Source organism: Acomys russatus, chromosome 28 (genome assembly GCF_903995435.1).
Source record: "Acomys russatus chromosome 28, mAcoRus1.1, whole genome shotgun sequence".
NCBI lineage: Eukaryota > Metazoa > Chordata > Mammalia > Rodentia > Muridae > Acomys > Acomys russatus.
In genome coordinates, this window is record NC_067164.1 from 36,362,176 (window position 1) to 36,380,194 (window position 18,019).

The 18,019-nt window shown below is 48.0% G+C and overlaps 1 protein-coding gene across 1 annotated transcript in view; it reads left to right on the top strand.

Annotated features, from left to right (window-relative positions):
* The window catches only part of Baz2a (bromodomain adjacent to zinc finger domain 2A), a 37,478-nt gene that overhangs the window by 17,466 nt on the left and 1,993 nt on the right, over window positions 1–18,019 (top strand). Inside the window, exons 3-24 of the mRNA XM_051170882.1 lie at window positions 1,057–1,650; window positions 2,705–2,893; window positions 3,545–3,763; window positions 4,451–4,807; window positions 5,416–5,476; window positions 6,318–6,426; window positions 6,651–6,752; window positions 6,896–7,106; window positions 8,628–8,728; window positions 8,974–9,039; window positions 9,843–10,073; window positions 10,159–10,413; window positions 12,487–12,701; window positions 13,031–13,105; window positions 13,282–13,462; window positions 13,725–13,784; window positions 13,943–14,087; window positions 15,697–16,328; window positions 16,440–16,662; window positions 16,758–16,913; window positions 16,991–17,142; window positions 17,533–17,955. Coding sequence (XP_051026839.1) covers window positions 1,057–1,650; window positions 2,705–2,893; window positions 3,545–3,763; window positions 4,451–4,807; window positions 5,416–5,476; window positions 6,318–6,426; window positions 6,651–6,752; window positions 6,896–7,106; window positions 8,628–8,728; window positions 8,974–9,039; window positions 9,843–10,073; window positions 10,159–10,413; window positions 12,487–12,701; window positions 13,031–13,105; window positions 13,282–13,462; window positions 13,725–13,784; window positions 13,943–14,087; window positions 15,697–16,328; window positions 16,440–16,662; window positions 16,758–16,913; window positions 16,991–17,142; window positions 17,533–17,955 — 4,757 coding nt within the window. The remainder of the gene's footprint in view (window positions 1–1,056; window positions 1,651–2,704; window positions 2,894–3,544; window positions 3,764–4,450; window positions 4,808–5,415; window positions 5,477–6,317; window positions 6,427–6,650; window positions 6,753–6,895; window positions 7,107–8,627; window positions 8,729–8,973; window positions 9,040–9,842; window positions 10,074–10,158; window positions 10,414–12,486; window positions 12,702–13,030; window positions 13,106–13,281; window positions 13,463–13,724; window positions 13,785–13,942; window positions 14,088–15,696; window positions 16,329–16,439; window positions 16,663–16,757; window positions 16,914–16,990; window positions 17,143–17,532; window positions 17,956–18,019) is intronic.

Below are 18,019 nucleotides of genomic sequence, written 5' to 3' on the forward strand. Positions count from 1 at the left end.
GAGGGTGTCAGACCTTGGAGTTAACAGACATTTGTGAGCCACCATGTAGGAGTTGGGATTTGAACCTGGGTCCTCTGGAAAAGCAGTCAATGCCCTTAACTGCTCTCTCTCCAGCCCCCCTACCAATTTCTAACTTTGCCTGGATTTCAGGTCATTTTGCTTAGAATTAGAATTTCACATGTTTTTTTCCTTCTTTCCAGTAGAAAATTCTGACTTATGTCCTTTCCTGTAAAGATAAATACAAGCCTTCTTTTTTTCATTGGAACTTCCTGCACTTACACCTGCTTTGGGAGTTGTGTCCCCCACCCTCTCCCCCCCACATTTACACCTGCTATAGGAGTCCCCCATACACACACTTGCTGTAGGAGTCCCCCATACACACTTACACCTGCTTCTTTAGAATCTTGGTCCCTTTTATTGATTGTTGTCTGTTACAAACTCAGATACCTATTTTCCTAGCTGGATTCTTTTCTGCAGCACTGGTCATGCAAAGATTTTTACCCACTGCGTATTACCCTCCTGGGCCTGTGGGGAGGGGCTAACCCCAGCCTTCTGAGCTGGAATCTTGTCACTGTGGTGACTGCAAAGTCTATTCTTAGTCCAGCACAGAGTGCTGGTTCTGCATGTGTCAGTGAGGTGGAGGCTACCCCTTCTGGTGCCACTGTAGGGCCAGATAGGCACTAAGGGAAGGTGGATGGGGAGGCCAGTCATGCCCTCCAAGGAATCCCATAAGGAAGGAGTGGGGAAGAATGCAAGTCACTGTAGGAAATGTACGTGTAGCTGCATGCAGTAAAGCCCTGCAGCAGCAGTAACAGCTGTTGCCACCAGGTCCTGGAGCACACCAGACACTCCCCAGACCCTTAGCAGTCAGTCTCAGCGACAGCTGCTAAACTCACACACAAGAACATCCAGCTTTAGTGTTCCTGTGAGACCCAGAAGATAGAGGTAACAGAGGAGTCCCCTTACTTAAGCCTTCAGCACTGTTCATTTGAGGTTTATTTGGTAGCATTATGCATGTATATTCATAGCTAACCCTTTTCAATTTTTTTCTGACAGGTTTGAATGGGGATGTGAATGTTAATGGCTTATCTACTGTATCTCACACTACTACTTCAGGGATTTTGAACTCTGCTCCCCACTCCTCCAACACCTCACACCTCCATCACCCGAATGTGGCCTATGACTGTCTCTGGAACTATTCACAGTACCCACCTGCTAATCCTGGCAGCAACCTCAAGGACCCTCCCCTTCTTTCTCAGTTCCCTGGGGGACAATACCCACTCAATGGCATCCTTGGGGGCAGCCGACAACCTTCGTCCCCAACCCACAACACTAACCTTCGAGCTGGGAGCCAAGAGTTCTGGGCCAATGGTACCCAGAGTCCTGTGGGGCTTAACTTCGATTCACAGGAGCTGTATGATTCCTTTCCTGACCAAAATTTTGAGGTGATGCCCAATGGACCCCCAAGTTTTTTCACCTCCCCACAGACTTCTCCCATGTTGGGATCTAGTATCCAGACCTTTGCACCTTCCCAGGATACAGGCAATGGGATCCATCCTGATGAGGCAGCAGAAAAGGAGCTGACTTCAGTTGTAGCAGAAAATGGCACTGGCTTGGTTGGCAGCCTGGAGCTGGAGGAAGAGCAGCCAGGTATAGCTGGGTCTGTGAGCTGGGTGTGGAGAGGGGCCGTGGGACGGTCGCTCTGGCCGTGAGAAGAGCTTGTCTTTCTAGTACTCTGCAGTGGAGGCTGATTTGCATGCTGGTGATGAGCAGCCACGTGGCTGGTGTCTGTGGCTGCAGCACCAGTCAAGAGTGGGGTGCAGAGTATCTCAGCTCATGCAGAGCTGCCAGCCTGGACAGGGCAGCAGCCCAAACAGACTCTGCATCAGCAATGGCTTCCTGGCCAGTGTGCAAGGCCTAGACTCTATCTCTAGTTCAAGGTCATTCAGGCTCAGAAAAGGGTGGGCAGGGATGTCTGTTAAAATAGGTGAGGCTGAGCGGCTGTTTAATTGTGGCAGAGCTAGGCACTGCTGAAGAGAACTTGCCCTAGTGACGGGTGGAGCGCACGGCTGCTGTCTGCTCAGCCCCTTCCCTTTGGCTGTTAACATTTACATAGGTGACTGCCTCTCTTGTTTCCCTAAAAATAGATAAAATTCCTAGTTTGCAGTTCATACTCAGTGCAAGGGTGACTACCCTATAAAAAATCAAAGAATTTTTTTCTCTGTTGCACTTGTTGGGAAATACATGGTAGGCTTCAGATCTCAGTCCTGACTCTTTGCCTCATGTATGCCTGGTGTTAGTAAGACATCTGGACAGCATAGAACTGGCAATGAATGCTGATTGGGTGAAGGAACTTTTTCTTTTTCAGAGACAGGGTTTCTCTGTGTAGTCCAGGCTGTCCTGGAATTCACGAGGACCAGGCTGGCCTCGGAACTCAGAGAGATCCGCCTGCCTTGCTTCCCAAGTGCTGGGATTAAAGGCGTGTACCACCACACCCAGCTGACCATCTTATTTTTAAAGCAAAGTTAGATTTGTTTTAATGTGGATTTGAGCACCTGGAGGGTGCATTTAGGAAAAGAACAGTTTATACCCTGTGCATGTGTGGACTTCTTAAAAGGGTTGCCTGCACACCTACAATAAGTACCTAATACAGCTAAATTGAGGGCATCAGATTTGACTTTGGGTCTCTCCTGGGATTACCTAGAACTTAAGATGTGTGGCTACAATGGCCCTGTCTCGTCTGTGGCATCTTTACACCAAGAGGTCTCCGTCCTGGTCCCTGACCCCACAGTGAGCTGTCTGGATGACCCCTCACATCTTCCTGATGAACTGGAAGACACGCCCATCCTCAGTGAAGACCCCCTTGAGCCCTTCGACTCTCTGGCAGCAGCAGGTGGGCTCTGCAGAGAAGTTAGAGAGCCCAGGAAAGGCTAAGGGACTCTGGGATGTCGGTTTGTAGGTGACCCTTTAGTAAGCTGCAGTCTAAACTGCTGGCTGGGCCAACTTTACTCAGATGCATTGGTTCATTTCCCAGACTCTTTCTGTCTTCCAGTTGGCTGAGAGCCCTTGGCTGCAATAATTCACTGGATAGGCTGTAACTATCACACGGTCGGGTTATTTGGGTTCTAACTAGCTAGAAAGAAAACATTTGCCAATTAAACATAAAAAGAAGGCCTATTTTATGATAAATGTTAGATTTCTGCAAGGATATGTGGGTAGATATACAGTCAGTATCTCTGCTTTAATTTTCAAGGTCTCCTCCTGACTTTGCATTTGAAGAGGGCTATGTTTCCCATAGTTGATACTAATGTATAGCCTGGTAGGGTAGCTAAGGTATGTGGGTTGTGACTTTAACACCATCCTGAACTACATAGTGAGTTTCAGGTTACTCTGAGCTAGAGGTGAGACCCTTTCTTGTTTCCTTCCCCCTTCCCCAATTCATTACACTAAAAATTAGAATTGGGTTATTTTGTGGGGGCTAGTATTTCTTAAAGAAGTCTTGCTGTCTTAATGTTCTGCTTTTTTTTTTCACCCCCATAAACAGAGCCAGTGAGTGGTGGGCTTTATGGCTTAGATGACACAGAGTTGATGGGCACAGAAGACAAGCTGCCTCTTGAGGACAGCCCTGTGATCTCGGCCCTCGATTGCCCTGCTCTCAATAATGCCACTGCCTTCAGTCTCCTGGCAGACGACAGTCAGACAGCAGCCTCCATCTTTGTCAGCCCCACCTCCCCGCCTGTCTTAGGGGAGTCTGTCTTGCAAGGTACGTGATGAAAAGTCTGACAAAGTTCTCACCTGCAGAAAAATCGAGAGAATGGGTGCCTTAGCATGGGAAGTGTGTTGGTGTCCAGTGGGAATAAAAAAAGACATCAGCCACCAGGCACAATCTCACACGCCTTTAATCCCAGCACTCAGGAGGCAGAAGCAGGTAGATCTCAAAGTTCGAAGCCAGCCTGGTCTACAAATTAAGTCCAGGACAGCCAGGGCTACACAGAGAAACCCTGTCTGCAAAACACAAAAAACAAAAAGACATTGGGCAGGGTACTTTGACCTGTGCCCTGAGACTGGGAAGCTGTGGAGGAAAAGAAGGGCAGAGGCCTTTCTAGCTGCAGGAAAAGCTGTTTCCCTGTGTGAGAATGACAGTGCTAGCTTTACCCTTTAACTTGGGAAAGAGCCAGTGCTTCTTTTTTAAATTTAATTTTATGTGTTTAAGTGTTCCTAAGAGTATATCTATGTACCGTGTGTGCTTCTGGTAACCTTGGAGACCACAAGAGGGTCAGACCTGTTGGGTCTCCTAACCACTAAGCCATCCCTCCAGCCCCTAGAGCTACTTTTTCCCCCACTAAAAAAAATCCTTAAAATAAGCGTGTTTACCATAGTGCAGGTTTGGTTGGATAAATACATTTACCTGATACCATTTTCTTTCATTTGCATATCCTTTGGATTTTAGATAATAGCTTTGACCTGAACAATGGCAATGACTCTGAGCAGGAAGAGATGGAGACTCAGTCTTCAGATTTCCCACATCCCCCGACTGAGCTCGGCCCTGACCAGCCACCTGCTATTGAGCTGCATCCAGCAGTCTCACCAACAGCGCCCCCAGCAGCATCTGCACAAGTCTCACCTGCCCTCCCAGACATCTCCATGGAAGCCTCTGTGACAGCTCCAGTGACTTCTCAAGCTTTCTCTTGTCCCTCAGCTGCCATCCTGACAGTCCCCCCAGCAAATGACAGTGTCAGCACTGTCCCTGGAGCTTCTGCTGATCGGAAAGAGACCACTGGAGAAGCCACCACAGTTTCTGGTAGTGGTAAGTGTCCAGACTCTGTTCCTTTTTTTACGTATATGAGTGCTCTCTTTATGCACACCAAAAGAGGGAATCAGATTCCATTACTGATGGTTGTGGGCCACCATATGGATGCTGGGGATTCAACTGGAAGAGTTCAGCAGTGCTCTTAACTGCTGAGCCACCTCTCCTGCGACACACACACACACTTTTTTTTTAATGGCTTTTCAAAGCAAGGTTTCTCTGTGTAGCCCTGTCTGTCCTGCAGTTGCTCTGTAGACCAGGCTGACCTCAAATTTACAGAGATTCACCTGCCTCTGGGATGCTGGGATTAGACTCTGTTCTCTTGCCTGCCTGGGTTCTGCAAAAGTTTATGTCATATTGCATACCTCTCTTCTCTCCCAGCCTGTTTATTTTATTATTAATTTTTATTCATTCATTTATTTATTTTTTGGTTTTTCAAGACAGGGTTTCTCTGTAGCCTTGGTTGGCCTGGACTCACTTTGTAGACCAGGCTGACCTCGATCTCACAGAGATCCAACTGTCTCTGCCTCCCAAGTGTTGTGTCACTATATTCAGCTGTACTCAATTTCTCTGCTTGACTTCTTACCATTTGTCATCTTATTCTCAAGGTGACATACTGAAGAGACGCATTGCCACCCAAGAAGAAGTTCGTCTTCCCCTCCAACATGGGTAAGTGCTCAAAATTGCTACATGCATTGGCCTAAACAAGCTTCGGAATGGCTAGGAAGAAAACAGCTCCTTTCTTCATCTAGATTGGGCAGACAGGAGTAGATCACAGGACAGTGAGGAGATTGTGGAAACCTGTGTTGGCATTGCAGGCTGTCATGCGGCCACCTGTTGTGGATGTTGGGATCGGAGCTGGGGTGTTCTTAATTGCTGGGCTATCGCTCCAGACCAGTTTCCTGTCTCTGAGGGTCTGTCTTCCCTTATGTATTCTTTGTTCATCTGCCAGTCACTTGGTTTTGATCAAGCATCCTTTTCCAGACCTAACTCATCAGAGTTAGGTAGACCTGTTTGCATAGAGAGGGACAGCAGTGAGGGAGAAAAGCCTCCTGCAACAATAACTTTACTTAATGACCAAACCAGCTATGGTCAGAGGTCTTGTGGGAATAACTGTATTCCTTGATTTTCACCACAGCCGCTCTAGGCAACTTGCTGTCCCCATTAGTACTGCTGCAATATTTAAGGCAGAGTTATAATCCACTGCTCAGAGCATAGACACTAACTAAAACCTACCTCAAAAGGAGGGTGGAGATCTGTGCACACATTTGCCATCCACTGTGTGGTTGTTTTCCTGAAATATTTGCTTTAGCTCAAGCATTGTGAGCCTGCTTGTCAAGCTTGTATGCTGTGCTGTTTGTGTATGCAGGACTGTCTGTCTGTACGACTACCTGCATGCAGGGATAGGGAGACAAATGTAGGGGGATCTCTCAGTGGGCTTGGCCTCTGGGTGGCATGGGAGTGGGTAGGGGTGTGACCTGGTGGCAGGGCCCATGTGCTTCTCTGGCAGGTGGCGGAGAGAAGTGCGCATCAAGAAGGGCAGCCATCGGTGGCAGGGGGAGACTTGGTATTATGGCCCCTGTGGGAAAAGAATGAAGCAATTTCCAGAAGTTATCAAGGTAACAGCATTTGTAACTTTTGATTTGGGTTTTGATTTTGGTGTTTTTGGGTTTTCAAGACATGGTTTCTCTGTGTAGCCTTGGCTCTCCTGGACTCACTTTGTAGGACTTTTTCTTGGGTCGCAGGAGAGCAGGCTAGCGTTGTGTGCTCTGGGGCCTGTTGTGCTTGCTATAGACACAGACACAGTGGGGCCCTCTCTAATATCACTTGTTTTTCCTCTCAGTACCTGAGCCGAAATATGGTACATAGTGTCCGCCGTGAGCACTTCAGCTTCAGTCCCCGCATGCCTGTTGGAGATTTCTTTGAAGAAAGAGATACACCAGAGGTGCCTGCCTGAGGGTTAAATAGTTTGGAAGGATTATAGTTTGTTTTGGTGGAGTTTGGTGGCTCAGGGAGTCCGGGAAAGTTCAGAAGGCTTAGTGGCTTGTACTGATTGCCCTTACAGCTCAGTGTTCCTTGTCCCTTTAGGGCTTGCAGTGGGTCCAACTATCAGCAGAGGAGATTCCATCCAGAATTGAAGCAATCACTGGCAAACGTGGCCGACCTCGAAACAATGAGAAGGCCAAGAACAAGGAAGCTCCCAAAGTGAAGCGGGGTCGAGGTCGGCCTCCTAAGGTCAAAATGCCCGAGCTACCGAGTAAGACAGACAACCGACTTCCAAAGAAGCTGGAACCCCAAGGTACATTGTTATTTGTAGCTCAAGCATTCTGCTCCCTCCAGGAGGCCTCTGAAGCAATGCTGGATTGCTGATTCCTACATTTTGTGGGAGGGACTGACATCCGGACAGGTAAACCTAAACACCTTGTTGCCTTGGAAGGCATGGTCAGAGTCCAGCACTGCCACGTCTCTTCTTTGAGTTTACCACCATGGGCTATCCCCAGACACAGTGACAACGGCCAGAGGAGAAGCTCCATGCTTCTTCCTGTCTCTCAGCTCCTGGCTACAATTTCTGTGCTTTTTGTTGTAGAAACTCTAGTGCACACCTGAGTCCAAAAGCTAGTTGGCACCCTATCTCAGTGGGATAGGTAAATGGGGAATGTCTGGCTTTTAAGTAACATTGCACATACAGTGCAGAGTGTAGAATAGTCTTGTTAGCTCCATTTGGAGTTTCAGCTCTGCTTTCTGGCAGAATAATTTTTCTTCCCATGTTGAGGACGAGCCCTAGAGCTTTGCTCTTGTCTACCAAGCACTCTACCACAGTTAAACCCCAAACCTCAGTATATTTCATTTTTTTCAAAAAGTTTGTGTGTAAATGTTTTGCACATAGTTAGGCACTACCTCTATGCCTGGTGCCAGTGAAGGCCTTCTTAAGATGGTGTCAGATCCCCTAGAACTAGAGTTTGTAGGTGGTGGTATGCTGCCGTGTTTTCCTGAGACAGGGTTTCTCTGTGTGGCCCTGGTTGTCCTGAACTTAGTCTATAGACCAGGCTAGCCTCGAACTCACAGAGATCCACCTGTCTCTGCCTCTGCCTGCTAGGTGCTGGGATTACACGCCTGGCTTAGTGAAAGCTTTAAGAGATTTATCTTCCATACTTTTGTAGAAGATTGCTGTGGTATATGGTGATGTTGTCTGTGTATCAGAAATGAAACAACAGGGACTGTCAGTCAGATACCTTTTAGAAATGAGTCATTTGCAGGTCTGTACTTTGGTTCAGGTCTTTGAGTGGAGTGAGCTGTGGAAGTTGAGATGAGCACTGGCTGTAACAGTGTTGAGCTGATTCTCTGAAAAAGTCTGTTACCTGCCTTTGCTTCCTTGGTGCACACTAGGTTGCCAGTATCACAGAACAGTGCTCTTTCTATCTATGACTGTTTAGATTCCTTCTGCTTTCTCAGCTCTCTGCATAAAGCAGGCTGTGTGCATCAGTGCAGTGCTACCCTTGCTGCATAGCCTGGGAAAGGGCGCTCTGCACTTGGAGTGTCTTCTCCATCAGCTGGACTCAGTCCGGGGTGTCTGGACTGGCGGTGCTGGGTGAGCCTTTTGTACACCTACCTGAGCTGATGCTACTCTCACCCCTGTATCTCTTGAATGTTTTGTTATTTATTAGCTACTCAGTAAACAAGCCCAAAAAGTGGCCCAAAACCAAACCAACAACAACAGCAACACTTGTTCTTCGTGGAGCTGCATGAGAAGCCAGCTTTGTACTAGGCATGAGGTGCCCCCGTGTGCCAAACTTGCTTTTCTACCTTACTTCCTTCACAGAAACACTGAATGAGGAGGATAAAGCAAAGATGAGTAAAAGCAAGAAGAAGATGAGGCAGAAAGTACAGCGGGGAGAGGCTCAGACTCCTGTCCCAGGGCAGGTGAGCAACGTCAGTGGGCTAACTTTTTCTACAACCTGCTTTCTATTTTCTTTGACCTCCCTTAATATATAGCACAGCACGCATTAAATGGGCCTTCCTGAGCTTAACCTAGAAAAGTGGGCTCATTCAAGAAAAATATGGGGCCTCTAGGGTGAGAGACTGGATGCATTGCCAACCCCTCCTCACCCCCCTCACCACCGTTCCAGCAGAGTTTGAGGAGAAATGACTTCCCTTATGGTTTACAGGCCAGAAACAAGAGGAAGCAAGACACCAAGAACGTAAAGCAGAGGGACACAAAAAAGAAAATTAAGGTATATACATAAATACACGTCCCAAGTGCGATTTCTTTTCCCAGGATGCATTATACATGCTACATAAGCACCCTACACTACAGAGTTAGTTCCTATCCTTCAAGTCTGATTCTGAAGTCATAACAGAGATTTTTCCAAACATACCAATGTCAGTATTGTGTTATAATTTGTTTGTTTGTTTTTCGAGGCAGGGTTTCTCTGTGTAGTATTGGCTGTCCTGGACTGACTTTGTAGACCAGGCTGGGCTCAAACTCACAGCGATCCCCCTGCCTCTGCCTCCCAAGTGCTGGGATTAAAGGTGTGCACCACCACACCCAGCTTTGTTGTGTTATAATTACATTTTGGACTCCTGAGTTTGGGAGAGGAACTAGGATCAAGTATGGCTAGACAGATATTTTTTTTAATTTTATGTGCATTGATGTTTTGCCTGCATGTGTCTGGTGTCCTGTTGTCAGATCACCTGAAACTAGAGCTACAGACAGTTGTGGGCCACCATGTGGTTGCTGGAAATTGAACCCAGGCTCTCTGGAAGAGCAGGCTGTGCTCTTAACCACTGAGTCATTTCTCCAGCCCCATCTTTTTTTTTTTTTTTAATGTGCATTTGTGTTTTGCCTACATGTATGTCTGTGTGAAGGCATCAGATCTTGAAGTTACAAACAGTTGTGAGCTGCCATATGGTTGCTGGGAGTTGAACCTGGGTCCTCTGGAAGAGCTCTTAGCCACGGAGCTGCTGAGCCAAGTCTCCAGCCCCTAGATAGGCATCTTTATGCCACTTACTTGGTCCTTTCTCCCTGGATGGCTAGGCTGAGAAAGAAAAGATGAAGGCAAAACAGGAAAAACTAAAGGAAAAGGTGAAGAGAGAAAGGAAAGAAAAGGAGAGAGTGAAGGTGAAGGAGGTGACCAGAGCCAAGCCAGCCTGCAAAGCAGATCAGAGTCTCGTCACACAAAGGCGTCTGCAGGAACGGCAGAGGCAGCAGGTTATCTTGGAGGAGATGAAGAAGCCCACGGAGGATATGTGTCTGACTGACCACCAGGTATAAAGGGTCATGGAAGGGCCTGAATATCCAGATACTGCCTCCTGGTCAGTCTAACAGGATACCCACTCGTCTCTCTTTCCAGCCCCTGCCTGACTTCACGCGCATCCCTGGTTTGATGCTGTCCAGTAGGGCTTTCTCAGATTGCTTGACCATCGTGGAGTTCCTGCACAGTTTTGGCAAAGTACTAGGCTTTGACCTTGCCAAAGATGTTCCTAGTCTCGGAGTCCTTCAGGAGGGACTCTTATGTCAAGGTGACAGCTTGGGCAAAGTGCAAGACCTGCTGGTGCGGCTCCTGAAGGCTGCCCTCCATGATCCTGGCCTGCCCTCCTACTGCCAGGTGAGCTTTCCTGCGCCCCCTCTAAAAGAACCAGAGAAGTAAGGAAAGTAAAACTTTCTAGTTTTCTAGATGCTTTTTTTTTTCTTTTTCTTTTTTTTTTTTTTTTTTTTTTTTTTTTTTTTTTTTTTTTTCGAGACAGGGTCTCTCTGTGTAGCCTTGGCTGTCCTGGACTCGCTTTGTAATCCAGGCTGGCCTCGAACTCACAGCAATCCGCCTGCCTCTGCCTCCCGAATGCTGGGATTAAAGGCGTGCACCACCACGACCGGCTCTAAAAGATTTATTATTTATTTATTTTGTGTATATGAGTGCTTTATCTGCATGTACACCTGCACGCCAGAAGAGGGCACCAGATCCCATCATAGATGGTTGTGAGCCAACATGTGGTTGCTAGGAATTGAACTCGGGACCTCTGGAAGAGCAGGTGGTGCTCTTAACCACTGAGCCATCTCTCCAGCCCCTTGCTTTTTTTTTTTTTTTTTTTTTTTTTTTTTTTTTTGTCCAATGCTTCATTTGTTCATTTTGTCTTTTTCTTTGCAGTTTTTCTTTGTAGATGTTAACTTTTTTTGGTTTTTCTTTTCTTTTCTTTTTTTTTTTTTTTAAGATTTATTATTATGTTTACATTGCTCTGCCTGCATGTACACCTGCAGGCCAGAAGAAGGCGTCAGATCACATTACAGATGGTTGTCAGACACCATGTGGTTGCTGGGAATTGAACTCAGGACCTCTGGAGGAGCAGTCAGTGCCCTTAACCTCTGAGCCATCTCTCCAGCCCTTTTTTTGGTTTTTCAAGACAGGGTTTCTCTGTGTGGCCTTGGCTGTCCTAGAACTCTCTCTAGGCCAGGCTGGCCTTGAACTCACAATGATTTGCCTACCTCTGTCTGGGATTAAAGGCTTGCGCCACCGCACCTAAATGTCTTTCAGCTTTTTCTAGTAACTTTTTTCCTTAATTCTTTAATATTTTATGTATAGAGTTGTTTTTCCTTCCTGTTTGTACCATGTGTGTGTCTGGCACCACACGCCCCAGAAAAGGGTGTTGGATCCCCTGGAATTAGAGTTACAGCCAGTTGTGAGCTGCTAAGTGGATGCTGGGAATTGAGCAGCCGCTGCTCTTAATTGCTAAGCCATCTCTTTTGCGCTGTGTTCAGGCTTTTTTTTCTCTTCACAAAAAATTCTTCTAGCTGGGTGTAGTGGCATGCACCTTTCCTTTCAGCACTGGGGTGGCAGAGGCAAATGGCCACTTTGAGCCTGTTGTGCAAAGCAAGACCCTGTCAAAAATAAAAATAGAGAGAGGCAGGTTTTCTCTGTGTAGCCTTGGCTGTCCTGGACTCCCTTAGTAGACCAGGTTGGCCTCAAACTCACAGTGATCCGCCTGCCTCTGCCTCCCGAGTGCTGAGATTAAAGGCGTGCACCACCACTGCCCAGCAAGAGAACTTTTTGTTTTGTTTTGTTGTTTTGTTTTGTTTTTTCGAGACAAGGTTTCTCTGTGTAGCCTTGGCCATCCTGGACTCACTTTGTAGACCAGGCTGGCCTTGAACTCAGCAATCTGCCTGCCTCTGCCTCCCGAGTGCTGGGATTAAAGGCGTGCGCCACCATGCCTGGCTAAGAGAACATTTTTTAATAATTAGGATTTATTTTTATTTCATGTGGATGAATGTTTGCCTGCATGTATGTATGTGCCTGATGCCCCTGGAGACCAAAAAACAGGGTTGGATCCCCCTATAGCTGGATAATGGATGGTTGTGAACTGCCATATGGGTTTTGGTAAACAAACCTATGTCCTTTCAAAAGCAATAGTCATCTCTCCAACCCTAAATTGTTTAAAATTACATTTAGCGAGCGAGAGAGTGTGTATGAGTGTGTGTGTGTTCGTTCAGATGACAACTTATGAAGAGTTAGTGGGTTCTGGGAATTACACTCATTTTTATCAAACTTAGTGGCAAGTGCCGTTACCCTCTGAGCCATCTTTCCAGCCTCTTCCTTCTTTCTTAGCGTTGTGTCTTGACCGTGTAGCTCCCTCCAGGCCACCCAGCTTGAGTCTCCCTTCTCATTGCCGTTGTGCTTCCTTCCAAACAGTCCCTAAAGATCTTGGGGGAGAAGGTGTCTGAGATTCCACTGACCCGAGACAACGTGTCTGAGATCCTACGCTGCTTCCTCATGGCATACAGAGTGGAGCCATCCTTCTGTGACAGTCTGCGTACCCAGCCTTTTCAGGCCCAGCCACCTCACCAGAAGGCTGCTGTTCTAGCCTTCCTTGTGCATGAGCTCAACAGCTCCACCATTATCATCAAGTGAGGGCTTGGGTGGCAGAGGTCGATCCTGTGCTATGGATAGGAGTGGGGTTGGGGAGAGCCTTAGCTCTCCAGAAGCCCCAGGGTGATGTGTATCCGTTGCTCTTCTTTGAGGATACTGGAATGACTTGGCATAGACTCTCATTGCCTTCCCAAGAAGATCGGAAGCCTGCCGTTGTCATTTAGCCAGTCTGGGGACTAGACTGAAATTCCTGTAGCTCCTTGTAATACTTAGTCTTTCTTTCTTTTTTTTTTTCTTTTCTTTTATCTTTTTTTTTTTTTTTTTTTCTGACACTTCTCCCTCAAAAACTATCTGTGTTGCCCTGCAGTGAGATTGACAAGACTCTGGAGAATATGTCTAGCTACAGGAAAAACAAATGGATTGTTGAAGGACGACTCAGGAGGTAAGGGTAGGACAGAGTAGAACCCAGAGAGGGGGTGAGGCATGGCCAGAATGTTGTCTGGTATGGTGGCCTTCTTTGCTTGACACTTAGCCAGGGCTCTGGAAAACATGCGTTTCAGGTGTTTGGTTTTTGGCATTAAATTTCTCACCAGTCTCCCCTCATCTCTATTTCTTAAGACTGAAAACTGCTCTGGCCAAGCGAACTGGGCGGCCTGAGATTGTGATGGAAGGGCCAGAAGAAGGCCTGGGGCGGAGGCGCAGCTCTCGAATCATGGAAGAAGCCAGTGGCATAGAAGAGGAAGAGGAGGAGGAAACTGTGGCAGCTGTCCACAGCCGAAGGGGTCGAAGGGATGGAGAGGTACAGACCCAAGGCAAAGGAGAGCGGGAGGCAGAGGGGGGTCTTTTTTTGGAAACAGGGTTTCTCTGTGTAGCCTTGGCTGTCCTGGACTCACTTTGTAGTCCAGGCTGGCCTCGAATTCACAGAGATCCTCCTGCCTCAGCCTCTTGAGTGTTGCAATTAAAGGTGTATGCCACCACCACACCCAGCTTAGAAAGTTTTTTTTTTTTTTTTTTTGTCTGGTAGCTCCCTTTTTTCTCAGTGTCTATTTGTTTCTATCCAGGTTGATGCTGCAGCGTCTAGCATTCCAGAGCTAGAGCGCCAGATAGAGAAACTCAATAAGGTACTGCGCTTTCAGTCTTATAAAAGTTACCACCTTCTTTAGAGTACATCAGATCCACGGGAAGCAGATAAACCTCAGTTCCCTCCCATACATGGAGATGTATCATGCCCTGATAGCAATGTCTCTTCATTCATGTTCTTTTTCCAATCCCTACCCAGCGTCAGCTCTTCTTTAGAAAAAAACTGCTTCACTCATCCCAGATGCTTCGGGCAGTCTCCTTGGGTCAGGACCGCTATAGTCGCCATTACTGGGTGTTGCCATATCTGGCTGGAATCTTTGTGGAAGGATCGGAGGGGAACATAGGTAGGTGTATCTGTGGAAACGTCAAGTCTTTCAGTTCAAACAACAGCAAACACTTCTCTCTTTTTTTTTAATGAGTGTCTTATTTGCGTACATGACAGAAGAGGGCACCAGATCTCATTATAGGTGGTTGTGAGCCACCATGTGGTTGCTTGGAATTGAACTCAGGACCTCTGGAAGAGCAGACAGTGCTCTTAACCATTGAGCCATCCCTCCAGCCCAACACCTCTTTCTTGAGCCTCGGGCTCTTGGGCTTTAATTCTGTGATGCAGTGGAGTTGACTGAGCATGGCTCCAGAGTAGAATTGTGTTCTTGTGTGCAACTGAATTTGTAAACAGACCTTATTGGTAGTAAATGTGCTTTGTAAGACAACTGAGCATTGGGGCTAGAGAGGGGGCACAGGGGTTAAGAGCATGCACTGGTCTTCTCAAGGACCTGAGTTGGGTCCCCCACACCCATGTCACATGGCTCACAGCCACCTGTAGCTCAAAGGGATCCAGTGCCTGTGTCTTCTGCAGGGATCTACACAAACATACACACATCATTTTTTTTCCCCAAAGGCAACTAAAAATTAAAATAAGCTGATACTCTGTAGTACTAAACAGAGCTCAGGTATAGGTTAGTGGCAAGTGTTAACAGTAATATTCTGGGGTTGATTCCAACACCAACAATACACCTCAGCTGAGCCTGCTGATGAAGACTGACTCCAGTACTTGGGATGCCAAGTCAGGGGCATCTAGAGTTCAAGGCCAGCTTGAGATATCCAACAAGACCCTGCCTCAAGAAAGAGTGCTTAACCTATAGTTGTTTCTCACTAAAGTACCTTAAGATTATCCCAGCATGTGGGAGGCAGAGGCAGGTGGATCTCTGTGAGTTTGAGGCCAGCCTGGTCTACAAAGTGGAGTCTAGGACAGCCAGGCCTGGTACACAGAGAAACCTTGTCTCGGGAAAAAAAAAAAAAAAACAAACGGGGCCGGGCGGTGGTAATGCACGCCTTTAATCCCAGCACTCGGAAGGCAGGGGCAGATGGATCCCTGTGAGTTCCAGGACAACCAAGGCTATACAGAGAAACCCTGTCTCAGGGGGGGGAAAAAAAGATTATGCTATGGCTAGTCGTCATTTAAAGCAAAAGATTCTCACTGGGAGGCAGAGGCCAATGGATCTCTTGAATTTAAGGCCAGCCTAGTCTACATAGAAAGTTCAGGACCAGCCAGAGCTAATAGAAATATTCTTTGTCAAAAACAAATAAACAAGAAATGATTTTTTTCCTTATATATTTTGTTCATTGGCATATAAACTGTTAACCAGTAGACTCTAAAAAAAAATTTGTAAAAAAGCAAGCATAGCCGGGCATGGTGGCGCACGCCTTTGATCCCAGCACTTGGGAGGCAGAGGCAGGCAGATCGCTGTGAGCTCGAGGCCAGCCTGGTCTACAGAGTGAGTCCAGGATGGCCAAGGCTACACAGAGAGACCCTGTCTGGAAAAACTAAAACAAACCAACAAACAACAACAACAAAAAAAAAACCCCAAAACCCAAGCATGTTCTGTTTATATATACCCATTCTTCCCATTGTATAGCTGTGTGTTTTAAAGTGTTTATTTCTCTATACAGTTACTGAAGATGGAATAAAGCAAGAAACTGAGTTCCTGACAGAAGCACTCACGTCAACACCCAACTCTGCCACAGTCTCTATAAAGAGGGAGTTAACTGCCTCCAGCACCTCTGCTTCTCCTGCCCGGTCCCGGGGCCGACCTCGAAAATCTAAGCCCGGGTCTCTGCAACCTCAGCAGCTTAAGTCCACCATCAGGGAGCATGGTTCAGAGCAAGCCCAGACTCAAGTTCACCCAGGACCTCATCCCTGTCCCCAGCTTCAGGCTTCGACCCAGCCCCAATCCAATAACGGGTTCCTCGAGCCAGAAGGCTCCCCTCTGTCCCTGGGTCAGAGCCAGCATGACCTCAGCCAGTCCGCCTTCCTGTCCTGGCTGAGCCAGACTCAAAGCCACAATTCTGTGTTGAGCAGCTCAGTCCTCACGCCTGATAGCAGCCCAGGGAAATTGGACTCTGCTCCATCTCAGTCCCCGGAGGAGCCAGAGCCTGAGGAGGCAGAGCCCTCCCCGCACCCTCACGGCCCCTGGTTTAACTTCTCACCCCAGATCCCCTGTGATGCTGCTCCCACACCACCCCCTGCAGCTTCTGAGGACCAGCCTCTTCCCTCCCTCCAGCTGTCTGCCTCCTCCAAGCCAGTAAGTAGCCAAATCCATCTGCACGCATCTTGGTCCAGGCTTCATGTCTCACTGAAGTAGGAAATACGTAAACATGGAGGATCTTCATTCCTTCCTGTCTTTCCTTTACAGATGAATACACCCGGTGCTGCCAGTCTCTGTTCTCCAGTACAGTTCTCTTCCACCCATTTACCTGGAGGGGGCTCTAAGAGGCCCTCTGGAGACTCTGAAGAAATGCCACTGCGTCCCACAGGGCTGGGACCACCAAAGCGTAGAGGGAGACCTCCTAGCAAGTTCTTCAAGCAGGTGGAGCAGCGTTACTTAACCCAGCTGACAGCCCAGCCTGTCCCCCCTGGTAAGCAAAGTTGGCTGGGACGGGATAATCATGGCAGTAATAGCAGTTTCCACTGTGGTGTGATTCCTGCCTGGCTCCCATCCCTCTGTACACAGAAATGTGCTCAGGCTGGTGGTGGATCCGAGAGCCTGAGACTCTGGATGGCATGCTCAAGGCACTGCATCCCCGAGGCATCCGGGAGAAGACACTTCATAAACATCTTAGCAAGCACAAGGACTTCTTGCAGGAAGTTTGCTTACAGCCCTTAACTGGTAAATAAGAGACCTTGGCCGAACCTGAGCTGTAGTCTGATGTGCACTGGTTCTGATGGACCACTCTCTCTTCCCAGATTCCATCTTTGAGCCTGGTCAACCACCTGCCTTGGAAGAAGGAGCTATGAGCTGGTCCCCCAAAGAGAAGACTTATGAGACAGACCTAGCTGTGCTTCAGTGGGTGGAAGAACTAGAACAACGAGTTGTCCTTTCTGATCTCCAGATTCGGGTACACTGGGATTGGTGTTGGATAGCGAGTTGTTTAGAGGCGGGACTTGGCTTTAATTTTATGTGTGTGGATGTTTTACCTGCATCTGTGTCTGTATAGCATGTGTGCGCAGTGTCCTTGGAAGCCAGAAGTGTAAGATACTCTGGAACTGGCCAGTTGACTGTTGTGAACCCCAAGATGTTGGTGCTAGAAATTGAACCTACTCTCGCTCTAGCTCAGACTGGCTTGGGATTGCAGTCTTGAGCCACCACACCTGCCTTTGCGGGGAGGGTATCAGGAAAGGCCCTTGGTTTCTTCTCCCTGAGTGGTCTCCTGTGACCACATTTCCCTTTACAATGGGTTCTGTCTCCCCTGACCCTGTCTCCCCTGACTCTCGCCCCCCCCCCTCAGGGCTGGATGTGTCCATGTCCAGACTCTACCCGAGAAGACTTGGCCTACTGTGAGCATCTGCCTGATTCTCAGGAGGACAGCCCCTGGAGAGGTCGGGGCAGGGAAGGAACAGTGCCTCAGCGGCAGAGCACCAACCCTCTGGACCTTGCTGTGATGCGGCTGGCTGTTCTGGAGCAGAACGTGGAGCGGCGTTACTTGCGGGAGCCCCTGTGGGCAGCCCATGAGGTGGTGGTGGAAAAGGCGCTGCTGAGCACAGCCAGCGATGCCCCTGAAGGCAGCACCACAGAGATATCATACGAGATCACCCCTCGTGTTCGTGTCTGGCGGCAGACACTTGAGCGGTGCCGTAGTGCAGCCCAAGTATGCTTGTGCATGGGACAGCTGGAAAGGTCCATCGCATGGGAGAAGTCCGTCAACAAAGTGGTAAGTCTGGAAACGCTTAGGAGACGGCTGGCTGGTGAGAGTGGGATCAGGGATAGGCAGGGGC